General features: G+C 43.6%; 1 protein-coding gene across 2 annotated transcripts in view; it reads right to left on the bottom strand.

Annotated features, from left to right (window-relative positions):
- LOC137430693 (coxsackievirus and adenovirus receptor) overlaps window positions 1–27,734 on the bottom strand; it is a 62,422-nt gene that overhangs the window by 18,099 nt on the left and 16,589 nt on the right. For both annotated transcript variants that reach the window (XM_068121469.2, XM_078769324.1), the window contains exons 2-3: window positions 23,987–24,147; window positions 8,844–9,042 (exon numbers count right to left, since the gene is read on the bottom strand). In XM_068121469.2, coding sequence (XP_067977570.1) covers window positions 8,844–9,042; window positions 23,987–24,147 — 360 coding nt within the window. The remainder of the gene's footprint in view (window positions 1–8,843; window positions 9,043–23,986; window positions 24,148–27,734) is intronic.

Below are 27,734 nucleotides of genomic sequence, written 5' to 3'. Positions count from 1 at the left end.
GGGGGGGTGGGAGAGGTATAAAACATATTGACACTGCAAGGACTTCCAGGAAAGAAGTTGGAATTTCAAACAAAGTGGAACTGGGGTGAATTAGCGGGGGTAGAAAAGATCAAGGTTTTGGATGGGAGAAGATAAGAGATGGTGGTGAACAGCTGTTTTAAAGACCTGGAGGGAGGAGTGCGATTGAAGGGAGTGAGGGAGTTTGTTCCAGAGGAATGAAAGAGGAATGAAAGAGTGAAGGTGAGCAGAGAGCTTAGATTTCGGCAGTTTAACCATCAGATGGTTGCTGGCAGATCTTGTGCGACCTGGAGGAATATTTGAGGGACAAAGCACAGAGAGAGCTGGGGGAGCAAGGCCGGAGAGGAGTCGGTAGAAGACAGAAAGACCACCTACCTGCCTGCGGTGAGTGAGTGAAAGGCCCTCGGAGATAGCTTCATCGCGGGAGATTCCAATGATTCTCAAAACTTTGGTTTCAACAGCGTGAAGCCGAGCTAGGTGTGAGGCAGGAACACCGGCCCATAGAGGAGAGCAGTATTCCATTGAGCTGCGGATGAAAGCCTTGTATGTGGTGAGGAGCTCAGGTGTGCCAAGGAAAGACCGCACGACAGAGGATGCCCAGTGAGCTACCAGCTTTGGAGGCCAGCTTGGAAATGTGGTTTTCCCAAGAAAGATCATGGCAGATAGTGAGACCCAAAAGCTTGAGCGACAGAACTTCTTGGAGAGGATTGTTGAGAAAGTAGATGGGAGGGTTGTCCAGTCGATCTTTTCGGAGAGACATAGTAAGAGTGTGAGATTTGTCAGGATTGAAAGACATGTTACACTTGTTTGACCAGTCTGTGATTTTGTGCAGGTCTTCAGAGAGTGAGGAGCCTGCAGACTGCCGATCTGAGGGAAGAGGAATGGAGCGGCAGAGAGTGGAGTGATCAGCAAAGTGATAGAGGATTTTCCAGAGAGTCGGAGAGATCATTGATGAAGACCAGAAAAAGCACAAGGCCCAGAACACTGCCTTGGGGAACTCCAGCCTGAACAGGAAGGGGAGATGAGAGAAATCCATTCAGGGACACACGTTGACTACGACCAGAGAGGAAGTCCGCAAGCCATGTGTGGAGATTTCCATGGATACCATCGGATGAGAGTTTGGTGAGCAGAGCTGGGTGCCAGACCGTATCGAAGGCACATGATATGTCATGGGAGACAGCTCTGATTTCCTGTTTGGCATTGAGGACCTCCATCCATTGTTGAGACAGCAGAAGCAGCATGTCCAGAGTAGAATGACCTGGTCTGAATCCAAATTGATGATCGGAAATCAAGCCATTGGAGAAGAGGAAGGATTTGATATCCGAAGCAATGATGGATTCCATGACTTTGCTGATAATTGGGAGCAGGCTGATTGGTCTGTAGTTGCAAGGATCTGTTTTTGCACCTTTTTTGTGTGAAGCAGTAATGTTTGCTGATTTCCAAGATGATGGCAGATGACCTTGAGCAAAAGAGAGGGTGAAAAGAACAGAGAGAGGGTGAGATAGAGCGGCAGAGCAGGATATTTAGGACCCGTGGGCTGATGCCGTCTGGTCCAGTTGCAGAATCATAGTCGAGGTTTGACAAAAATTCTCCACCTTTTCAGGAGAGAAGGACAGACAGTCCAGGAGCAGTTAGTTTCGATTGGGTAAGGTGGGAACAGAGAGAGATGGGTTTGGGGCAAGATTTTGAGGCAAACACAGAGTTGAGGCATTCGGCTTTGTCATGTGCGGTGTCAACTGTGCAGCCATTTGAGGTAAGGGAGGGGATGGAGGAGGAACAAACACCAGAAAGGGATTTGACCAGACGCCACCAGGATTTGGAGGAAGGAGACAGGTTTGAGAGTTCATTCTTGAGTGTGGAGAGATCGTGCTTCCTAGCACCCCTGAGGGTAGACACACACTTGTTCCGAGCTTGGTGGAAGGAACTGAGATTGCCTTCAGTTGGATTAGCCTTCCAAGAGGCAAAGGCAAGTTGTTTCAGGGCAACTGCCTCACCACAAGATTCAGTGTACCATGGACGGGAGGAAGAGTAAGACAACTGAAGACAAGATGGGATAAATCTGTGCATGAGAGAGAGCAGTTTGTTTTGGAAGAATTCCCAGGAAGAATTGATGTCAGAGGCAGTAGAGATGGGAGACCAGTCCAGATGATTGATGGCTGCTTGCAGACCATGCCAGTCAGCCTGAGTGAAATGCCAGACTCGTCGGCGCTGAGGAGGCTCTCTGAGAATGGCCAGAGAGATGTCCACTTTAACAAGCACATGATCAGAAGAACCGATTGGAGCAGAAGAAGAGCAGCAGACATTTGCAGGGAAGTTTGTCATAACCAAGTCTAGAAGAGAAGATACTCCATTTGCTGAGATCCGGGTTGGGAAATTGACAGATTGTGTCAATCCCAGTAAGTCACAGAAGTCCTTTGCTGAGGTGCCATGACTGGTGAGAGAGGAACCCACACCCAGCCAGCTGGCATGATGACAGTTGAAGTCACCACATATGAGGAAGAGAGAGATGGGATGAGTGGATAGAAGTTGGTCCATGTTATCAGACAGTGAAATGTAAATGGAGTCATCACTGTTTGGAGGACGGTACAGAACACATATGAACAAAAGGTGGGAGCGGAGAGGAAGCCGTAGCCAGAGGTACTCCTGGGGGTGAGGTGGAGAGAGGGCAGTGCAAGGAGTGCAAGGAGTGGGGAAGAGAGTTTTTGATAAGGTTAGCAACCCCACCACCAGGACGAGGCTCAGGTCTATCATACCGGAGGAGGGAGTAACCAGGAAGAGATATTAAGGAATCAGAGACTTGGTGTGAAGGAAAACCACAGAAAGGTGAGGATGGCAGCACAGGCCGTTAAAATCACAGAATTCCCGACCATTCATGCACGTCCTAATTGTGAACCCATTGTGCCTTGCTTCAAGGAAATTGTGACCCACAACATATATAAAGAGAGGATTTTAAGGGTTAATTAAGGATGAGAGGACGGACAGGCCACACACCTCAATTGTTTTGTTCCTGTATGTGAAACCCCATCAGGCCGGGCTATCCCACTCTTCCGTCCACAGCCTCAAGGAGGTGGGTGCCACCACCATTATGCTCCTGCAGGAAGGGGTTTGCTTTAAGTAAGGGTCGTCGTGCGTTTAGCGGGCGAAGCATTCGTGCATGTTCAGAGAAATGCCAGGGCCGTGGAGCTGCCATCTGGGTCTAACCCGTCACAATCCTGCCAACCTAGTGGCGGGATCAATGGACTCCTTCTCGTTGAGGATGGTTGCCCACACTTCATATGGCACCGCTACACCAGGAACTTCCACCCTGAGTCGCGTTTGCACATGCTCCCTGCTCAACAACCACAGGGCCAGATTAACATCAAAGTCTTGGACCACTCGGTCAGATACCTCCCATGTCCTTTGGTGCATCACAATGTCTTTGTACTGAATGTGGCAAAGAGATGAGGATTTGAAAATAAAGGGGGTAATGAGGTTAAGGGAATTTATCTTTTGAGCTTTAATAGACATTTAGTGAATTCACTGTGGGGCCGACTCGCAGCAACGCATAGTGTCACTTCAGTCTTTACCTCTGTCACTGGAGGTGGATGGAGGTTATCTTTTCTAGCTCTGTTTGTCTGTGAGCAGGATAAGTTATGGACAGATTCAGACGAAACTTCGTGGACAGGTTGTGTGTGTGTGACAAGGACAAATTTATTTTGGTTGTTTTGAATTCATCGACCAGGCCATATTAACAGGGATGGAAAAAAAATCTAATTTGTGAAGTACCAGCTGATGTGCGGTGAGTTCAATAAAGATGTCTCACAAGGTGTGGGGATGAGACATGAGTTAAGCTGCTGAACATGCGCAGTTCAAGCAAAATGTGTCCAACCGCAAAGGCAATCCTACTCCCAAGAGTGCCGAGAATTGCCTTGTGCAATATTTTAAGTTAACTAAATAACATTGTCATGGACGTTGCTACTCAATAAGCTTTTCTGGAATGTTAATACTACCAGGAGTCATTAAAATGTTGAGATAACTTGAAGAAGACCGAAGGCAGAACAAGAAGAAGAAATAAATGTAATTTGTTTGTTTATCGACCTGATGGTCTGTAACTTTAGTGATGCATTTTACAGGTTACGAGTCTTGTTATGAAATCACTCGAAAATGGAAGTTCTTGTCGAAGAATAGGATGCCATGTCAGTGGAGAACACTCATTCTGAAACCACTTCACCTCACCAGTACTTTGACTCGACCACAATTGCCATTCCAGCATTGCAATTGCCATAACCCTCGCTATTTTGGCATCCCAGTTATCAGGGCATCAGAGAGGTCGGCAGCCTGTCCCCATGCTGCGGGGACGAATCCCTGCAGCTGAATTGCAGCAGGCCACAGCCAATCGGCGCTGGGTGCCGAGAGCGGATGTGATGGGAAACAGTTCCAGGGACAATAAAAACCCCTGACAGAGTTGTTTGCAGAGGGTTCATGTGCAGTTTGAGCGCAGTACAGTTCAAGCATGGTAAAAAGCAGTACAGTGGTGAGGGCTGAGTTCCGAGGCCAGATGCTGAGGGAGTTCGCATCCTGAGGGAAGGGGACCAAGCCGGCTTGACCAGGCTTCCGGAGCGCCAGGCAGAATGAGAAGGGGTCAAGCGGAAAGTGGGGCACTCCAAGCGAAACGCAGTCGTCAAGCGAGGGGCTCCAAGCGAAACGCAGTTGTCAAGCGAGGGGCTCCAAGCAAAACGCAGTCGTCAAGCGAGGAGCTCCAAGAGAAATGCAGTCGTCAAGCGAGGGGCTCCAAGCGAAATGCAGTCATCAAGCGAGGGGCTCCAAGCGAAACGCAGTCAAGCGAGGGGCTCCAAGCGAAACGCAGTCCAAGCAAGGCGCTCCAAGCAGAATGCAAAGTCCTAAAGCGAGGTGCTCCAAGCAGAATGCAAAGTCCTCAAAGCGGGGCGCTCCAAGCAGAATGCAAAGTCCTCAAGCAAGGCGCTCCAAGCAGAATGCAAAGTCCTCAAGCGAGGCACTCCAAGCAGAATGCAAAGTCCTCAAAGCTTGGCGCTCCAAGCAGAATGCAAAACCCTCAAAGCGAGGTGATCCAAGCAGAATGCAAAGGTGCCAAATGAGATGCTCCAAATGGAATGTAAAGGTGCCCGGCACGATGCTCCAAACAGAATGTAAAGGCGCCAGGTGCAGGGCTGCCAAAGCACCCAGCGGGACAGGCGTTGTCCAAGTCTTGGTACAACTGACCTTCTCAGACACACCATATACCCTTGAATCTTCCAACACATACACCTCATTCACTCACACTGTTGTGGAGCATCAACTCGAGTCCAAAACAGTTTTTTTCGGAGCTAGCATTACATGATACCACATGACAGCACACCTCATGCATACACCTCTCATTCACCTGCATCTACACCTCGTTGGGACCCATGTGGGCCAGCCGGCTCACGTACGGGTGAGAAAGGGGTCGCCAATATGCACCGACCTCATCTTTCTGTCCCATTTTATATTTAATTCCCCCAATGTATGAGGTGCCTACGTCTTGTTCGTGATAAAGTTGATTTATAAGGGGCTTTTGAGTACTTTGGGCCAAAGCTGTTTCTTGTGTGACACTGCAATCTTCTGTAAATAAGTGCCTTTCAACAGAGACTTGTTATTTCCAAACCTGCTCGGTGTCTATTTTCCCCATTGTTTAGACATAGTATGTCATTAGTAGAAGGGAGGTTGTACCCCATTGATTTGCTACGGTAGATGATCTGGTGCTTTTGCTGACAGTAAATCGCTAGGCCGTATGAAACCTTGAGTAAGTGGAAGCGTTGAGAGGAGAAGCTTTATCTGGGATAGCTAAATCACTGGGAAGGGAACGTGAGATTTGAGCACGGGGACCCTACCAGATTTAGTCACTTCAGGTGGCACCTGTGGTTTCCTTGCAACCCGTTGTGGAGTTAACCTTGGTCCATCGGCCTGAGGGTCAAAGGTTGGGAAGCGGGTCCAAGTAGTCATTTGGGACCCGGCCGGCGAACCCATCAGTTTTTACCCATTTGGTTATTGACACGTAAAAACTAGTGCGTTTTGGCTGCCCCGAGGCTCACAAAAAGTGCAAGATAAAAATCAACCAAGCGACAACAACAGCAACAACAATTGGTAGCACTATAAATTCTGCCTCCTAATGAAAAACCTTTTTTTTGGCCAAAAAATGGGACATCACGACCACTTAACCCTTAATGCCTCGGTCCAGGAAACAAGAATAAAAATAAAAATTAAATAATGGAAATATTTAATCAAACTAAAATATGCAATTTGGTGTCTGTCTATTTTTGACAGTAATACATTCGGTCGTTACTTATCCAATCTAAACCAAACTTGACAAGAGGGTTACACGATAGAGGTTGTAGTGACTTCATTTGTCCCTCTCCCGCCCCCCCCCCCCCTTTCTCCTCCACTCTCCAAGGGGCTTTCCTCCTCAGCCAAACACCATGTTAACGTGTATAATATATAAATATATAGCTTTTCGTGGGCTAAGCCGACCAGAACTAAAAAAATATATAAATCACAAACATGAATGATTACCTTTTGAAACAGTCGCTACTGTTTTTTTGTCCCCCGTCGCACCGCGGAGCGAAAGGGGGGCTATGGTTTTCCCCTCCGTCCGTGTGTCCGTCCGTCCATCCTTGCGTGCGTGCGTGCGTTCGAATTTGGTGTGTGGGTGCAACCCACGTCAAAATCCAAGATGGCCGCCGCCATGTATGTCTGATGCGATGTATGTCTGAACCTTGTGAGCGGAATATCTTGAAAAATAAACGAAGTACCAACTTCTAATCTGGTGTGTGGGTGTATCGAGGCATAAGGAAGAACGCTTTTGAAAATTGGGTCGCCACGTCAAAATCCAAGATGGCCGCCGCCATGTATGTCTGACGCGATGTATGTCTGAAACTTGTGAGCGGAATATTTTGAAAAATAAGCGAAGTACCAACTTCTAATCTGGTGTGTGGGTGTATCGAGGCATAAGGAAGAAAGCTTTTGAAAATTGGGTCGCCACGTCAAAATCCAAGATGGCCGCCACCATATATATGTCTGAACCTTGTGAGCGAAATATCTTGAAAAATAAGCGAAGTACCAATGTCTAATGTGGTGTGTGGGTGTACCTAGGCATAAGGAACAACCCTATTGAAAATTGGGTCGTCACGTCAAAATCAAAGATGGCCGCCGCCATGCATGTCTGAACCTTGTGAGTGGAATATCTTGAAAAATAAGCGAAGTACCAACTTCTAATCTAGTGTGTGGGTGTATCTAGGCATAAGGAAGAACGCTATTGAAAATTGGGTCGCCACGTCAAAATCCAAGATGGCCGCCTTGCGTCTTCCACTTTGTCAACTCATCACTTCACCGACGGGGGACCTAGGCGTAACGCTTGTTAACACTAAACTGAAAGAAATTTGGAGGAGTCTCGAGGTCCTTGAGACATTCCATGCTTTTGTATCCACCACAGACTAACTAACCCGAGCCTAGATCTACTGTAATCTACATATCCCACATAGGATAATAACATGACCCTTCCTGCCACTCCTGTAAAGTGTGGGTGCACTAGTAATAATAACAATTTAATAACGGGGAAATTAAACAATTAAAAATTATTTAAATTTGGAAAATAAAATAAATGAAAATTAAATAATTGAAAATTGGTTGAAGATTAAATGCAGTGCAGTAATTGAAAATTGAAAAATTCAGTAATTAAAAAGTAAATAATGGGAAAATTCTTCTTCAAAAAGCAGGATACCATGGACACCTATAGCCTCCCTCCTGAAAGCATAATGATAAACATATCACAAGGGTAACAAGAAAGAGCAATCAGAGATTGCAGACCCTCACCAGGACATGTTTCGTGGTTTTTGAGGCTTTTGTGTTAAAACAAATATGGCGGCCGAAACATGTGACCTAAGACGTCATCATTTTTTTTTTCTCCACCAATTTATCCAAAGAAATGACGCTCAATAAATTTCATCTTGATTGGATGAAGTTTTGTACTTGTCGAATTATGACGTCATCATGGAGGCACGTATGACATCATTAACATGTTATTTCCCATGGAGAGTTCTTTACATTGATCCACATCTCAATTTTTTCTATGGAACCCTTTCGGAGATAGAGGTGCAAAGTTTTTCGGTTTTTCCAAGATGGCGCCTGTACCACATGAAAATAATGAATGATCGTTTTAAGGCCATTTTCCCCACTCGGGCGGGGGTTAGCCTTGCGGGCCCCATGACAATCATGGTTCCCTGTTTTTGAGGCAATGTTTTTATGGCCGGATGCCCTTCCTGGCGCCAACCCTTAGTCACCTCTTACGATGCGCAGGGATACGGTGTACCTATTCTAAACCGGGGTACACACCGGGATCATTCATCCCAGCAAGCTGGTACTCAATTTGCCGACCTCGGAAGGATGACAGGCTGAGTCAACCCCCCGTGTTAAATTAGCAATCGATCGGGATTCGAACCCAGGATCCTAGGATCCCAAGCCGGCACCCTAACCGCTAAGCCAACACCAGGCTGTACCACATGACCTATGACGTCATAATTATCATTAAAAAATTATACAGTTGGAGGTGAACTGTGGTGAAAATTTCCTCTGTCAATCGGACCAACGGTTGCAGAGAAAATCATATTTATTTTGTGCGGACAAACAAACATAGACAAACAGACAAACGGACTCAAATGCAATACTCTCTCCTCTGGCGAGGGTAAAAATGGAACAAAAAGTAAATAGAGTCAGACCTACCTATTCCTACAACCATGGCATTCCTCACTTTCCCTTTAACACCATCACACCACCCTCCCGCAAACTATAAATACCGTAAACAGCGAGAAAGACGAGTCCACGATCCACCTTGCGGGAACTTTTCACTTTGCAGTCGTATGTGGCAGAGTCACTGAGCAGTAGATTGGTTATCTTCATGGAAGCATTTCCTCGAGTGACATCTCCAATGAAGGAGACACGATCTGCATACATTTTCCCCTCGCTGAAAATTTGCCTGTCAGAATATGTTATGACCTGGATGGGAACACAATGGAGATGGGAGAGAGGGATGATGGGGGATTTTAAGGAGGGTAGTACCAGTGCTGGGAACGTCCCATGCCATTATCACACACATTTACCAGAATTCAAATAGGTAACATTCAGAAAGAGATGCAATGTGGTTCATTTTAGGTTTTAAAAGCATTGTGCAATTGCTAGGCAACGGCTGTACCACGTGCCAAGTCTAAATATAATTTTAAGAGCATTGGAGGCAACAAATGATGGCATGATAATGTTCTTCCATAAAGTGTAGGTCTGCTCTCTTTCAGCCCTGCGAACCTCGCCAGCTCCTCGAGGATGTCCGTGCTCTTCCAGTAACCTTGTCCTGGTGAATCTAACAAAGTCGAGACTTAATACACACCTCCACTATTGTATTCCTCTTTTTCCCATTTGTGGGACATCTTTCGTACAAGGCTGCGGGGTAGCATCAACAACAACAACAACAAATGCATTTTAAGGCCATTTTCCCTGCTAGAGCAGGGGTTAGCCTAGCGGTCCCCATGACGATCTTCTCCATTTTGCCCTATTTTCTGCATCTCTCCTTGTTAACCCCCTTGCCCGCATTTCTTCTTCCACCATCTTTAGCCAAGTCTTTCTCGGTCTTCCCCGTCCTCTACGTCCTTCTACATTAATTTCCATCACTCTTCTCAACCAGTCACTTTCATCCTTCCCCAACACATGACCAAACCATCTCAACCTGTTCCTCTTCACAGCATCAATCACAGGCTCTATTCCCATCATCTTTCGCAATTCATCATTTGTCTTCCCCTCTCTCAACGATACTCCGCACATCCATCGAACCATTCGGGGTAGCATCATTGTTCAGTATTTGATTGACCATCCATATGCTGGAATTTGTGTTCAGTATTTGATTGATCATATCTGTGCTGGAATTAGTGTTCAGTATTTGATTGATCATATCTGTGCTGGAATTAGTGTTCAGTATTTGATTGATCATATCTGTGCTGGAATTAGTGTTCAGTATTTGATTGATCATATCTGTGCTGGAATTAATGTTCAGTATTTGATTGATCATATCTGTGCTGGAATTAGTGTTCAGTATTTGATTGATCATATCTGTGCTGGAATTAATGTTCAGTATTTGATTGATCATATCTGTGCTGGAATTAGTGTTCAGTATTTGATTGATCATATCTGTGCTGGAATTAGTGTTCAGTATTTGATTGATCATATCTGTGCTGGAATTAGTGTTCAGTATTTGATTGATCATATCTGTGCCGGAATTAGTGTTCAGTATTTGATTTATCATATCTGTGCTGCCGGAATCGGTGTTCATTATTTGATTTATCATATCTGTGCTGGAATTAATGTTCAGTATTTGATTGATCATATCTGTGCTGGAATTAGTGTTCAGTATTTGATTGATCATATCTGTGCTGGAATTAGTGTTCAGTATTTAATTGATCATATCTGTGCTGGAATTAGTGTTCAGTATTTAATTGATCATATCTGTGCTGGAATTAGTGTTCAGTATTTGATTGATCATATCTGTGCTGGAATTAGTGTTCAGTATTTGATTGATCATATCTGTGCTGGAATTAGTGTTCAGTATTTAATTGATCATATCTGTGCTGGAATCGGTGTTCAGTATTTAATTGATCATATCTGTGCTGAAATCGGTGTTCAGTATTTGATTTATCATATCTGTGCTGAAATCGGTGTTCAGTATTTAATTGATCATATCTGTGCTGGAATCACTGTTCAGTATTTGATTGATCATATCTGTGCTGGAATCACTGTTCAGTATTTGATTGATCATATCTGTGCTGGAATTAGTGTTCAGTATTTGATTGATCATATCTGTGCTGGAATTAGTGTTCAGTATTTGATTGATCATATCTGTGCTGGAATTAGTGTTCAGTATTTGATTGACCATCCATATGCTGGAATTTGTGTTCAGTATTTGATTGATCATATCTGTGCTGGAATCAGTGTTCAGTATTTGATTGATCATCCCCATGATGGAATCAGTGTTCAGTATTTGATTGATCATATCTGTGCTGGAATTAATGTTCAGTATTTAATTGATCATATCTGTGCTGGAATCAGTGTTCAGTATTTGATTGATCATATCTGTGCTGGAATTAGTGTTCAGTATTTGATTGATCATATCTGTGCTGGAATTAGTGTTCAGTATTTGATTGATCATATCTGTGCTGGAATTAGTGTTCAGTATTTGATTGATCATATCTGTGCTGGAATCAGTGTTCAGTATTTGATTGATCATATCTGTGCTGGAATTAATGTTCAGTATTTAATTGATCATATCTGTGCTGGAATCAGTGTTCAGTATTTAATTGATCATATCTGTGCTGGAATTAGTGTTCAGTATTTAATTGATCATATCTGTGCTGGAATTAGTGCAGTATTTAATTGATCATATCTGTGCTGGAATTAGTGCAGTATTTGATTGATCATATCTGTGCTGGAATCAGTGTTCAGTATTTGATTGATCATATCTGTGCTGGAATTAATGTTCAGTATTTAATTGATCATATCTGTGCTGGAATCAGTGTTCAGTATTTAATTGATCATATCTGTGCTGGAATCACTGTTCAGTATTTAATTGATCATATCTGTGCTGGAATTAGTGTTCAGTATTTGATTGATCATATCTGTGCTGGAATTAATGTTCAGTATTTAATTGATCATATCTGTGCTGGAATTAGTGTTCAGTATTTAATTGATCATATCTGTGCTGGAATTAGTGTTCAGTATTTGATTGATCATATCTGTGCTGGAATCAGTGTTCAGTATTTGATTGATCATATCTGTGCTGGAATTAATGTTCAGTATTTAATTGATCATATCTGTGCTGGAATCAGTGTTCAGTATTTAATTGATCATATCTGTGCTGGAATCACTGTTCAGTATTTAATTGATCATATCTGTGCTGGAATTAGTGTTCAGTATTTAATTGATCATATCTGTGCTGGAATTAGTGTTCAGTATTTGATTGATCATATCTGTGCTGGAATTAATGTTCAGTATTTAATTGATTATATCTGTGCTGGAATTAGTGTTCAGTATTTGATTGATCATATCTGTGCTGGAATTAGTGTTCAGTATTTAATTGATCATATCTGTGCTGGAATTAGTGTTCAGTATTTAATTGATCATATCTGTGCTGGAATTAGTGTTCAGTATTTGATTGATCATATCTGTGCTGGAATTAGTGTTCAGTATTTAATTGATCATATCTGTGCTGGAATTAATGTTCAGTATTTAATTGATTATATCTGTGCTGGAATTAGTGTTCAGTATTTGATTGATCATATCTGTGCTGGAATTAGTGTTCAGTATTTGATTGATCATATCTGTGCTGGAATTAGTGTTCAGTATTTGATTGATCATATCTGTGCTGGAATTAGTGTTCAGTATTTGATTGATCATATCTGTGCTGGAATTAGTGTTCAGTATTTGATTGATTATATCTGTGCTGGAATTAGTGTTCAGTATTTGATTGATCATATCTGTGCTGGAATTAGTGTTCAGTATTTGATTGATCATATCTGTGCTGGAATTAGTGTTCAGTATTTGATTGATCATATCTGTGCTGGAATTAGTGTTCAGTATTTAATTGATTATATCTGTGCTGGAATTAGTGTTCAGTATTTGATTGATCATATCTGTGCTGGAATTAGTGTTCAGTATTTGATTGATCATATCTGTGCTGGAATTAGTGTTCAGTATTTGATTGATTATATCTGTGCTGGAATTAGTGTTCAGTATTTGATTGATCATATCTGTGCTGGAATTAGTGTTCAGTATTTGATTGATCATATCTGTGCTGGAATTAGTGTTCAGTATTTGATTGATCATATCTGTGCTGGAATTAGTGTTCAGTATTTAATTGATTATATCTGTGCTGGAATTAGTGTTCAGTATTTGATTGATCATATCTGTGCTGGAATTAGTGTTCAGTATTTGATTGATCATATCTGTGCTGGAATTAGTGTTCAGTATTTGATTGATCATATCTGTGCTGGAATTAGTGTTCAGTATTTGATTGATCATATCTGTGCTGGAATTAGTGTTCACCTATAGGTTATGGCAGCAATTTGTAATTTGTTCAGGGTGCTGGCGATAGCTCACTTACTCTTCACGAAGGACACCAGGGGATCCTTATCGTCCACCAACTAATGCCGACAGACGGGACGCCTGTTTAACGTCCACCGAGGGATGGCGCACACATTGATGCCGCACGCCCTGCCTGTGAAACACCGGGATGACATTATATAGCTGGTTCGGAATTCAAACCCAGGCGAGACAGCTTAAAGACGAGGTGTGCGTACCTCTAGGCCATTTTGGAAACTGATGTCGAGAGACTTGTTCAATCACACCTCCCCTTCTCCTTCTCCTTCTCCTTCTCCTGTCTGTGTCCAACTGTGACCCGTAACATCAGTACGGTTACCATTTTTTGCCCTCAGTTTCTTCGCTCTCCCTCAAACTGAGAGCATGTATGTCGAACGAAGATAATCATGTGTTCAATGGCACAAACTTCTGCTTATTTCAAAACGTCTCAAAATTCTTAATTCCATAATCCCCCAACAAACCCCACTTTATTCACTTCACTTATCGGGTCTAGGTGATGTCAACTGGGCTTCCATTTAGAGTGACGTCATAGAATTCCACATATTTATAATACCTTGATGAAAATATTAAACCCCAAATTGCTAATTTTTCACATTGTAACAATTTTGTGTGTGTGTGCTTCTGATGTTGCCTTTTGCACATGTCTGAAAGTGCCCCGCTTTGTTGTCCTGCCTATCTTTCAGCCGTCTTGTCCGCGACCCTTGTCTGCACGTTTCTTCTGGCCCCATTATCAATTAATTGGCGTTTTTGGAATCTAGTTCTTCAATGTGATTTGACTTCTGTATTTAAAAAGTAAGAACAAGACCTGAATAAGACAATTAAAGCACTGTGGAACACATGGTTTGCTTTCATCACTATATATATATATATATATATGTGTATATAATATATAATATACATATATATTAACATGGACGATGCTCAATGTCCATTTTGCTACCTCTGACCTGTTCCATTGTCTTTCCATTCCCAACACTTACTCGCAGAGAGCCAGGGAAATGGAGCAGGAAATGGTCTGGTATTTGTGCTGCGAGGCACGTGAGCAACACGCCTGGCTTTCATTAGCATTCCGCCAAATTTTCCTACCGCAGAAATATTCTCTCTCGTACAATATCGAGAGGGACAGTGTCTGGAGTGTTCCTCCCTCCTCCCTCCCAACCCCTTTCACCATCCCAACAGAGGCCTCATTCAAGTGAAACGCCATTAGTTCAATGCCATTCGCAAGAAGAGCTAGCAGAAAATTTAAACCACATACGAGCTACCCGGGAGTTTGCAATTGGTTGCGATGATTGTCTGCGAGTGTGTGTTTGTCTGCGAGCAGGATATCTCGAAAGGTTATGGACGGATTCGGGCGGAACTTGGTGGACAGGTTGGGTGTTTGATGACGACGAATTGATTCAATTTTAGTGAAGATCCGAATCAGATCCAGACACTAGATTTTTACCTTCGCAAAAGCGGAAGGTTATGTTTTGATCGCTGTGTATTTATTTGTATGTCTGTGTGTGTGTGTGTGTGTGTATGTTATTCGCATAACTCAAAAAGTATTCAACCGAATTGCATGAAATTTGGTGGGATGATTGGTTATTATACGGGACACATTTGATTAGATTTTGGGAGCAATCGGGTCAAAGGTCAAGGTCAAGGTCACGAAAAGGTCAAAATCGTATTTTTGTTGTTCTGTTCCCTACACTCCCATGCCAAGTACAGAACAGTAGCTGCGGCGAAGGTATGCGCTCTACCGAGTGCCCGTTCTAGTTTTAAATTGTTGTGATCTTTCTTTGTGTTTAGGTGATCGATGATGCATCGTTTACTGTAACCTCCATACTACAACTCCGTCTCTCTCCCTTTTATTTTCTACAGCCTCAGCATGAAGTTTTATTACTCGCAAAATCGAAGATTTTTCAAGTATATTGATCGGTTGCGTTTGTGGTTCTGTCTGTCTGTCTGTCTGTTTGTCTGTCACCGGCCTACAGGTCACAATTTTCAACCGATCTTCACGAAACTTCACCAAATGGTAGAGTTGGTCAAAAGCAAGAAGCCTATTGTTTTTGGGGTCAAAAGGTCAAAAGGTCAACAGAGGCCAAAGGTCACCAACTTTGCTAAATTTCTAAAATCCTCAATTTTCATCCGATTGACTTGAGATTTGAAGAGGACTTGCATATCTGGTCACTGAATTCAACCCCCAACTATTTTTGAGGTCAACATAGGCCAAAAGGTCGACATAGGCCAAGTTTCAAAAATCCTCAATTTTCATCCGATTGACTTGAAAATTGAACAGCATTTGCACATTGAGTCACTAAATAGGGAAGCTAACTATTTTTGAGGTCAAAGGTCAACTCAAGGTCAACCTTCCAAAACCATCATTTTTCATCTGAAAAATGAAACTTTTCGTCCTATTGACCCGAGCTTTGATCAAGATTGTCAGTTTTAATCTTGATGAAATGGACAATTTGCTGTATCAATGGAATATTTTTTTTCTTGGGGCGGGGGGCGGATTTTGCAAGTATCGTGCTCCGCATGACATCTTGTTTGTTCATTTGTGACGCCCTGTCTACCTGGCCCATCCCTTTATCGTTTCAAAGTTGCAACTATACTTTTGTAAAAAGCAAACAATGTGTTCTCCTTCGCTTTGTTGTAGCTCTGTTTGTACCGTTGTTGTGGAATCTGTGTTCAGTATTTGATTGATTATATCTGTGTTCAGTATTCCATTGATCATTCCTGTGATGGAATCTGTGTTTAGTATTTGATTGATCGTCTCTATGCTGGAATCTGTGCTCAGCATTTAATTGATCCTGTGCTGGAATTTGTGTTCAGTATTCGATTGATCATCCTTGTGCTGGAATCAGTGTTCAGTATTTTGAGTGTGTTCAGCTGGAATCTGTGTTCAGTATTTTGAGTGTGTTCAGCTGGAATCTGTGTTCAGTATTTTGAGTGTGTTCAGCTGGAATCTGTGTTCAGTATTTTGAGTGTGTTCAGCTGGAATATGTGTTCAGTATTTTTAGTGTGTTCAGCTGGAATCAGTGTTCAGTATTTTGAGTGTGTTCAGCTGGAATCTGTGTTCAGTATTTTGAGTGTGTTCAGCTGGAATCTGTGTTCAGTATTTTGAGTGTGTTCAGCTGGAATCTGTGTTCAGTATTTTGAGTGTGTTCAGCTGGAATCTGTGTTCAGTATTTTGAGTGTGTTCAGCTGGAATCTGTGTTCAGTATTTTGAGTGTGTTCAGCTGGAATCTGTGTTCAGTATTTTGAGTGTGTTCAGCTGGAATCTGTGATCAGTATTTTGAGTGTGTTCAGCTGGAATATGTGTTCAGTATTTTTAGTGTGTTCAGCTGGAATCAGTGTTCAGTATTTTGAGTGTGTTCAGCTGGAATCTGTGTTCAGTATTTTGAGTGTGTTCAGCTGGAATCTGTGTTCAGTATTTTGAGTGTGTTCAGCTGGAATCTGTGTTCAGTATTTTGAGTGTGTTCAGCTGGAATCTGTGTTCAGTATTTTGAGGGTGTTCAGCTGGAATCTGTGTTCAGTATTTTGAGTGTGTTCAGCTGGAATCTGTGTTCAGTATTTTGAGTGTGTTCAGCTGGAATCTGTGTTCAGTATTTTGAGTGTGTTCAGCTGGAATCTGTGTTCAGTATTTTGAGTGTGTTCAGCTGGAATCTGTGTTCAGTATTTTGAGGGTGTTCAGCTGGAATCTGTGTTCAGTATTTTGAGTGTGTTCAGCTGGAATCTGTGTTCAGTATTTTGAGTGTGTTCAGCTGGAATCTGTGTTCAGTATTTTGAGTGTGTTCAGCTGGAATCTGAGTTCAGTATTTTGAGTGTGTTCAGCTGGAATCTGTGTTCAGTATTTTGAGTGTGTTCAGCTGGAATCTGTGTTCAGTATTTTGAGTGTGTTCAGCTGGAATCTGTGTTCAGTATTTTGAGTGTGTTCAGCTGGAATCTGTGTTCAGTATTTTGAGTGTGTTCAGCTGGAATCTGTGTTCAGTATTTTGAGTGTGTTCAGCTGGAATCTGTGTTCAGTATTTTGAGGGTGTTCAGCTGGAATCTGTGTTCAGTATTTTGAGTGTGTTCAGCTGGAATCTGTGTTCAGTATTTTGAGTGTGTTCAGCTGGAATCTGTGTTCAGTATTTTGAGTGTGTTCAGCTGGAATCTGTGTTCAGTATTTTGAGTGTGTTCAGCTGGAATCTGTGTTCAGTATTTTGAGTGTGTTCAGCTGGAATCTGTGTTCAGTATTTTGAGTGTGTTCAGCTGGAATCTGTGTTCAGTATTTTGAGTGTGTTCAGCTGGAATCTGTGTTCAGTATTTTGAGTGTGTTCAGCTGGAATCTGTGTTCAGTATTTTGAGTGTGTTCAGCTGGAATCTGTGTTCAGTATTTTGAGTGTGTTCAGCTGGAATCTGTGTTCAGTATTTTGAGTGTGTTCAGCTGGAATCTGTGTTCAGTATTTTGAGTGTGTTCAGCTGGAATCTGTGTTCAGTATTTTGAGTGTGTTCAGCTGGAATCTGTGCTGTGTGTTTTATCGTCATGATTTCCTCGTCATGACAACTTTGTTAAATTTCTAGCTTTGGGAATTTTTCTTTTCCCACAATCGGCCTAACCCCCGCTCTAGCAGGGAAAATGGCCTTAAAATGCATGTTGTGTGTTGTGTTGGCCTATTAGAAAGAGAGGAAGCTGCTTTCAAAGCATGGGGGTTAGCATTTCCCTACTTGTGGTTTAAAGATCAGCCAATCACCATTCACTTTTGCTGGGGCCATCCCTCACACGTACATGGTGGGTGAGCGAAAAGTTCACGTACACTGTGCGCATGGCAATATGCATGCACTTACATTGACAATGACGATGCTGTGCGACAAGGGATATTTTTGCCAACTACGGTGCTGGCAATTACCATTTCAGGAATGTGAAGCCACCCACACAAGTTCAGCATTAATTGACTAGTTACATTTAACCAAATAATCAAAGGTTTTTCAAATCCGTGATCAATTCACTCGCCCCAATGATGTGCTAAACATGCTAATTACAAACACATCCTACGATCACTGTGCAGAGGGGACATGAACATCCAAGATCGCTTGACCAAGTCAGAGTAAACAGTCAAGCTTTTATAAATTTATGTTTCACAGAGCTGAGCGGAAGTTTCACAAATCAAATACCAGAGCGAAGTCGATGGCGCGCCAGAGCAAATTCTCACACTTCCATCCTAAACCAAAGTTATGCTCTCATGCAAAGTTAATTCTTCCAAAGCAAACTGCTCTCTCTCTCATGCACAGATTTATCCCATCCCGTCTTCAGTTGTCATACCCTTCCTCCCGTCCATGGTACACTGAATCTTGTGGTGAGGCAGTTGTCCTGCAACAACTTGCCTTTGCCTCTTGGAAGGCAAATCCAACTGAAGGCAATCTCAGTTCCTTCCATCAAGCCCGGGCAAGTATGTGTCTACCCTCAGGAGTGCCAGGAAACACTATCTCTCTACTCTCAAGAATGAACTCTCAAACCTGTCTCCCTCTTCCAAATCCTGGTGGCGTCTTGTCAAATCTGTTTCTGGTGTTTGTTCCCCCTCCATCCCCTCCCTTACCTCAAACGGCTACACAGCTGACTCTGCATGTGAAAAAGCTGAATGCCTCAACTCTGTGTTTGCCTCAAAATCTTGTGTCCTAAACCCATCTCTCTCTGTACCCACCGTACCCAGTCGAACCCAGCTGCTCCTGGACTCTGTGTCCTTCTCTCCTGACAAGGTGGAGAAGTTTCTGTCAATGCTCGACTCTGATTCTACAACTGGACCTGACGGCATCAGCCCACGTGTCCCAAAATCCTGCTCGGCCGCTCTATCTCACCGTCTCTCTGTTTTCTTCACCCTCTTTTGCTCAAGGTCATCTGCCTTCAGCTTGGAAATCAGCCAACATTACCGCTATAAACAAAAAAGGTGCAAAAAAAGGCCTTGCAACTACAGACCAATCAGCCTGCTCCCAATCATCAGCAAAGTGATGGAATCCATCATTGCTTCGGATATCAAATCCTTCCTCTTCTCCAATGGCTTGATCTCCGATCATCAATTTGGATTCAAACCAGGTCACTCTACTCTGGACATGCTGCTTCTTCTGTCTCAACAATGGATGGAGGTCCTCAATGCCAAACAGGAAATCAGAGCTATCTCCCTTGATATATCACGTGCCTTCGATATGGTCTGGCACCCAGTTCTGCTCACCAAACTCTCCTCCTATGGTATCCATGGAAATCTCCACGCATGTGTTACATATTTATGTGAATGTATGTGAATTACCATTCAGGTCTTTGCTTATCCGTGTGTATTATATTAAGGGTTGTTGTGGTTGGAGGGTCAGGAGCCCTTCTGAAATAGTGGCCGGAAACGGAAGTGACCGGAAAACGGAAGAGAAAAAGACACGAGGAAAAAGGACGGGTATTCTTCTCTTCTTCCTCGCCCCGCTCCGACAAAGGTGGGATTGATTGAGCCGTGTGGAAAAGCGGCGTTCCCGAGCCTGTCTGGCGAGAGGAGTTACTGGGACGGATACCTGCCCGGTGGACGTCAAACTGTCGTGTGGCCGTGCACCGAGCCAGCGTTTGGCGCCGTTCGCGACACCGTCTAAAAAGACGCGTACGGGTCGCCCGTTGGGGCCTAACACGCCTGGCAAGCGGCGTGGGGCGTTTGGCTTGCTTTCCCGTCCCCGCTTCGCGTGGCCACGAGGGGCTGTAGCCGGGGTGCCTGGTACGATACCTGCCCGGTGGAAACACGTCCACCCGGGGTTCGTTCAACCGCCCGAGTGCGGCGACGCCGACCATCATCTTGGTCAGGAGGGGCCCAGAGACATTGTGCGGGACCGAGACCAAACGGGGGTCGTGAGTACTCACCGGGACACACGTATATAAGATGGCCATCTTAATCATAGGGAATTGATTGTGGGTTGGGAATTGTTGATGGTTGTGTATTGTTGATTGCTCGGGGAAAATCTCCGTGGTTGTGTCATTGAAATTGTATGGTATCATTACCATTGGAAATATATCCTTGAACCTCAGTTGTCTCTTGGGTGAAATTCATATGGATTGCGTGGCGAAAGCGCATATATAATACAGCTTACTGGCGAAGTTCCTCTCACGGTCCGGGGGTCACCGAGACCAGGTATTCACCGAGGGGACCACGTAACACATGGCTTGCAGACCTCCTCTCTGGGTGTAGTCAACGTGTGGCCCTGAATGGATTTCGCTCATCTCCTCTTCCTGTTCAGGCTGGAGTTCCCCAAGGTAGTGTTCTGGGCCCTGTGCTTTTTCTGGTCTTCATCAATGATCTCTCCAACTCCCTGGAAAATCCTCTCTATCTCTTTGCTGATGACTCCACCCTCTGCCGCACCATACCTCATCCCTCAGATCGGCAGTCTGCAGCCTCCTCACTCTCTGCAGACCTGGTCAAAATCACAGAATGGTCAAACAAGTGGAACATGTCTTTCAATCCAGACAAATCTCACACTCTCACTATGTCTCTTCGAAAAGACCGTCTGGACAACCCTCCCAACTACTTTCTCCAGAATCCTCTCCAATAAGTTCTGTCACTCAATCTCTTGGGTCTCACAATCTGCCATGATCTTTCCTGGGAAAAACACATTTCCAAGCTAGCCTCCAAAGCCAGTCGCCGACTGGGCATTCTCTGTCGTGCGAAGTCCTTCCTTGGCACACTTGAGCTCCTCACCACATACAAGGCTTTCATCCGCAGCTCAATGGAATACTGCTCTCCCCTCTGGGCTGGTGCTCCTGCCTCACACCTCGCTCGGCTTCACGCTGTTGAAACCAAAGCTTTCAGAATCATTGGAATCTCCCACGATGAAGCAGATTGCGAGGGCCTTTCACTTACTCACCGCAGGCAAGTTGGTGGTCTTTCTGTCTTCTACCGACTCCTCTCTGGCCTAGCCCCCACAGCCCTGTCTGTGCTCTGTCCCCCAAGTACTCCTACAGGTCACACAAGATCTGCCAGCAACCCTCTTCTGGTGAAACTGCCAAAATCAAGACTCTGCTCACCTTCACTCCTTCATTCCTCTTTTCTCCCGCCTCTGGAACAAACTCCCTCACTCTCTTCAATCCCACTCCACCCTACAGGTCTTTAAAACAGCTGTTCACCACCATCTCTTATCTTCCCCCATCCAAAACCTTGATCTTTTCTACCCCTGTTAATTCACCCCAGATCCACTTTTCTGAAATACCGACTTATTTCCTGGAAGTCCTCGCCGTGTCCATGTGTTTTTTTTTAACCTCTCCCACCCCCCACACCCTTTCCCACGCCTCCTCCCCCCAAGCCCTCCACCTCCCACAGATCTCCCGACGTCCCTGCTCTCAAATGTTGTACATGTGTGCTTCCCCCTCTTACCCCATCTTGTCTCCCGCTCCCTTTATTTTGTCTTATGTGTCCGTTTTTTTTATTTTTTATTTTTTTTCTCATTAATGTTAGCTCTTACACGAGTCTCGATCTTGCATACAAAAAAATAATAATAATAATAATGTTTAGTGAATTTCTGCACAACCGTTTATGAGGAGATAGCGTGACAGACAGAAGGACGGATGGATAGACAGATGCCGATTACAATATCACCCCCAAACCTCCTTTTTTCAAAAAGTGTAAATAACAATAATAATGGGATTTGGCATATTGCTTCAATGAAGAAATGACACATTAAAAATAGATTGACAAACAAAGGCAGCATTGCGATTCATATCATTATACCAGTCACTTACACAAATCTTGGAAATCATTCCGACATTCCCAAATTTATTTTCACAAATTGAGAAGCAAGAGGCTATGTAGGGAAATAACAGGAGAAATTTCAATTCTTAAAAAAAATCCATGTGGATTTCTAGGAAGACAAAGGCCCAGTTGCATAAAGCATCCTTAAGAATTTTTTTTAGGATTTCCTTAACTTTCCCCTTAAGGACATCCTTAAGTTGAGGATGGTTACATATATGGATGTCCTTAAGTTTTTCCTTAAATCCTTCCTTAATGTTAACCCCCCCCCCTGTCATCGGCTTTTCTCCATATATTCGACGGAAGCTTTCATAAGTCCCCCGGGAATTATACATTGTAAGAAATGTCATAATTCGTTCTTTGGGTTGACGTCGGTTTAAACTCATTTGCATACACGTTCCAAGCACGATCATGGCTCAACATGATGTATGGGTGAAGGAAGGATTTCTCTTAAGGTTTCCCTTTTTTCCTCTAAGGTTTCTTTAGAATTTCCTTAAGTGATGTTGCATAAACATACCTAAGGAAATCCTCAGTTAAGGATTTCCTTAAGGTTAAGAAAATCCTTAGGAGCCGTTGCTATGCCTATGGCTGGGTGTTATGAAGATGTGGGAACACATCCTGTTCTAGTTTTTTTTTCCGCATCCAGGTGACTCGGTCAAGGTGTAGTGGGGTTTATGTATTACTTTTATCCAACAATATCAAAGCATTCCAGTATATGTTTGTTACCAAACACTCCTTTCACACAGTTTACTTCTCTTCCTCTTCCTCATCCTTCCCTTCCTCTACCTTCCCCTCCTCTACCTTCCCCTCATATTCCCCCTCCACCTCTTCTTCCCCCTTCTTGAGCCTGAAGCATGTTTTGAAGTTTTGCTTATCCCAGTGCAAGACAAAAGCATGACCCGGTTATAGGATCGTTCAGTTGCAATGGAGCAGGGTCCAATTTGCTCAAAGACGAGGTTCACAGGGATGAGAGGAAGACGAGAGGAAGACAATGCGGCAGTGCAGGAGTGCGGCATCAAGTGGCAACGTTTCAATTTCCCAATTTCTCAGGATGGATTTCAGCACCATATCTTCTTTAAATTGTGTGAAAGTCCTCACCAATTGGTGGTTTGAAGTAATTAGGTGTTTGTTGTTCATGATGAAACACCTGTGTAAATAGCTATGTCATAACTGCCAAGCCTATGCCCGAAGTACTCCACCTTGCTTCTGAAACCAGGGACCATTAAACCCTGGGAAATGGAAACTGGGACTTGCGTTGGACAAAAACAAATAAAAACCCAACATTTGAACCGTTCATCATGGAGAAAATATACAGTGATGAATGAAACTGAAAGGAGTGCAAGGAAGACAGAGAGACAGAGAAGAGTAGAATTGATGTCATGAACAACAAGGGGGGATCGGGTGAGAAGAGGTCAGGGGTACGGGGAGAGAAATTCCACCAAATCTCCTTAAGTTATAAATGGCACCTAATCACATTCAGAGTAAGAAAACTTCTTACATACTTTGAAATAAAGTTCTGTTAAAATTTAAACAATTTATTTGACATCATTCTAAGCAAGACAATCTGGTTAGTGGTGTTCTAGCTGTGGAATTGTTCTTTCCCAGTTTGATGGTTTCCTTACTGTACAAAAGCAAATCCCTTCACAATCTGAATGGATCCTCATCCCTGTGAAGCTCGTCTTTTTGCTTCACATTGGGATGGCAGGAAGCCAGAGGTTCATGCATGGAATAGTCTCCGTGGAATTTCTGTGGTAGCAGAACCAGTAGATCCGTTAAAACTGGACTTGCAGGTACCCAGAAGGTAGATAGATTTACCAGACTTGGTAAATCCATGGCCATGCAAGGTCCTCGTTTCAAAGCAAAGAGATTCTTGGAATAAAAGTCAAAGTGGAACACAGACAACAAAATGAACTTTCAGCAAAAGTAATGCTTTGTAATCCTCACCTAAGACACTTTGCCTTCTCAAGGTAAGCGAGTGTACTTTTAAACGAGCCCAGCGTGTTTCTACCATGGCCACTGCCAGGCCGGACAGGACATCAGAGGGTACGGAAGAAGCACACACACAAAGCACTCACAATCGTGTCAGGTGCGCCGGCGTTTTCTTTGGCCCACTCTACGTCGATGTCCCCCGTGTCAATCGACTCGATGTGGTACGAGCATTGTAGGATCACCGAACTGCCCATCGCACTCTCCACCTTACGTTGACCCACCTGCACGATGACGCTGTGCACGGAACCTGCATGGCACCACAACAAACATGGACATCAGAAACAGAGTACCATTCGACATACCGTTTGTTGATCGCGTTTAACCTAAATGTATGAACTTTGAACTATAACTTGCATTGTTACCATTCCACCTGAAAATGCAACAACCCAAGCACAAAGACGAGACAACTCTTAAACAAATATAAAGTGAGAAGGATCTCAACCGGGCATAAAGGAAATGAACAATGAAGAGCTGGTCTTTATTTAAACGTAAACAGTATTAAGATCTCGTCAACTGAGAAGATTGACGGGTTCAGATTGGGAGACAATCATGTAGAAATAATGGAAAGTTTCATCTTCCTGGGTTTGAAGACTAAGATTGAAGTAAGTGGAGAATGTAGAGGAGAAATTAATGGATGATTAGCGTTCAGGAGAACAGCAATGTCAGGATTGACAAAGACCTTGAAAGACAAAGATGTGACTATACAAACCAAGAGGTCAGGACACGTATGGAGCCAGAGCAGTGAGACACCAGGTCCACTTTCCACCGGTATGGTACTTCAGGGGCCTCCGTCTGGCCATCCCCCCAGGCAGATGCCCGGCCCATCCCCATCTGTCCAAGTGCTAAGTGATCCTTCATTGTCTAAGTGCTGTTGGGCATGATTGCGGCCTCATGGGAACGCGCTGTTGGCCACTATTTTGGCCATAAGGGAACGCGCTGTTGGCCACGATTATGGCCTCAAGGCAAAGCGCTGTTGGCCACGATTGTGACCTCACGGGAACGCGCTGTTGGCCACGATTGTGACCTCACGGGAACGCGCTGTTGGAAATATGGAAAAAATAATACAATTCAACAATCTGTATTATTTCTTCCTATTTAAGTGTCTGTTTCTATGTTTGCCTCATAAACAACACAGATGTTTTATTCAGTTTGTCATACGAAATCATATTTTTGTTTTGCATTTTGGAAAAATTCAGCAATTAAACAGTTAAAATATACCGATGGTGAATGGTGAGGAGGTTGGCGAATACGCTGCTGATAGAGGAGGTTGGTGAATACTCTGGTATTTCCTGTTGCAATGTATGGATGTGATTCGTGGACATTGAATAATCAAGAAAAGGTGAACAATTTTGAAATGTGGTGTTGGAGATGAATGTTAAAAATTCCATGGACGGAAAGAAGAACAAACAAATCGGTGTTTGAAGAAATTAGATTAGAAATTTGACGATTATAAATTAGAGACGCTGATTATAAAACAGAAAGTGTCATACTTTGGACACGGTACGTGCAAAAACAAAAGTCTGGAGAAGTCAACCATAGTGGATGCATCGGGTAAAGGGTGCAACCAAGCTGTGTCTACAGAGCTTTGGGAAGCAGTGCAGGATGGGGATGTTTGGAGAAATCTGATCAGGAATGTCACCAGAAGTCGGACACGACTTGACGGAACTTGATAACTAATCACGCTGCCTCTTGGATTATGTCGTCAAAAATCTTATAATCCAACGTAATAATCTCTTGGGTTGGCAGGATAACCGAGGCCATAGAAGTATGCGCATTGGCCTCAGAACTCTCGAGCCTGTGTTTGAATCTCGACCCGGCTATGAACTGTCAGATTGGTGCTTCAATCGCATGTTGAGTGAAGCATCGATGTTTGTGCCATCCATCAGAGAAACGTTAAAACAGCCGACTCTGCCAACAATGGTCATTGGTGGACATGCCCCATGCAGTGTCCTTCACAAAATGTGGGCAAACTATCATCGGCACCCTGAACAAATTGCAAACTACCGCCCTGACTGACCACTGGCAAGGCAACGAGAAAACACCCAGCGAGACCAGCACATACAACATAACCCTTGCCATTCGGCAACAATCGATGCTCTGTGAAGAGTCTAATACATTGATGATCAGCAATTACCTCCTCGTTTACTGCCGCCCCTGTAGGCGCATCCGATTACATTACTGCAGTTACACCACTGATGCGACCTGCAACCTCTGCCAGGCAGCCCCACACACAATAAAACACATGGAAGAGTGTGTGGTCCTGGTTCCATGAAGCTAAGAGCACATCTTAGATGTCAGGGTTCTCTGGGTCGCTCCTGGAGGTTTGATCGGCCATCTCTGTGCCGCGGCCTGTTCGAGCAGAACTGACCAGGGCTAACCAACAACAGCTGCAGTTACACCTTCCATATGTCAGCTATCACCTCCATCAAACCATACCAATGCTTCGAACCCCGATAGTCTGTCCATCTAGAAAATGCCCAGATTTTTATTGTTTTTGCTTTAATCTTCAAAATTTGACAAAAATATTTCAAGTTACATTCTTGTGATTACCTCCACCACCTTATGTTTTCACCCCTGTCTGTCTGTTTGTTTGTTTGTCCGTTTGTGAAAAAAATACCTCAAAAAGTTGTGGACAGATTCAGACGAAATGTGGCAGAGATGTATCGTATGTGACAAGGACGAAATGATTAGATTTTGGTGAAGATCCGGATTCGGCTCGTATAATTTTTAAGTGATTCTTCACCATTGGGAGACGGGATATCTCAAAAAGTTGTGGGCGAATGATTTTGATTAAATGCGATTCTGTATTGTGATTTTCTGGTCTACTCTGGGATACAACACGTAAACTGTGCACCTGGCGGAGGTATGCTCTCTACTGAGTGCCGTTCTAGTATTGGTGCTTCGATCACGTCATCTAATCCTTCTCCCATGAGGTCACACCCAAACCCTCGAATCCTTTTCTTGCATGACGTCACAAACACCAACTGCATTCCTGCCCCCAAAACTGAAGATGTTAAAAATTCGAGTTCACTTGTTTATCCTCCAGGTCAATAACACATCAAAGTGTTCACAAGACAAAAATAATAGTGGGTTTTTTTATACAGGGGTCTGGAGTCATGGATGAGGAGTTGGAAAAGATGCTGTGTGAAACCTTCCAGCGCACACCCAGAATTGCCACAGCACTCTCCGCACATCTCCCACGGTGTGGTGAAACAGACTGCAATGCACCTGAGCTTCCCATGGGGGAAAACAATGGCAGCTAATGTTAGGCCTCATCCACACTATCATTCATCACTGATGGGGAACGTCAATGAAAACAAGCATGCATGAAAGATAGCGCACACATAAAAACTGTCAGTTTCATTTACTACCAGTTGTAACACATGGTTTAATATCTCGTCAGTGATGTCCATCGGTTTTGAGTGGAGAGCCAAGAGGATAGGAGCACAACATCTCCCAAAAAATCCAGGTGTTGCTCCTCGCCGAGATTCCAACCAAACCTCTCAGATGTGAGTCGCACTCCTCGATGGAGCTTTCACTTTTTCCAAAAAGGAATTGAACATTTCAGGGGAGACATTCGCACTAAGTTTGTGAAGTCTTTTGTGAACCCACAATCCCTCAAACATTTGGTTTGAACTGCCTCCTTTGGCCTCCAATAGACATTCTTCCATCCGGCTAAACTGACGATTGTTCTTTCTCAATCACAAGTGCTGTTATTATAGAAAACATCGACAATTATGGAAGGTTTTTGGCAGAGTGAGCCATCGCACAATAATCTCACACAAACATTGGAGTGAGAAACATTTTCATGAAACCGAAACGGTCTGGATACCA

This window comes from Myxine glutinosa, unplaced genomic scaffold (assembly GCF_964187855.1).
Source record: "Myxine glutinosa unplaced genomic scaffold, kmMyxGlut1.1 SCAFFOLD_2088, whole genome shotgun sequence".
NCBI lineage: Eukaryota > Metazoa > Chordata > Myxini > Myxiniformes > Myxinidae > Myxine > Myxine glutinosa.
This window is presented reverse-complemented; position numbering and strand designations above follow the sequence as displayed.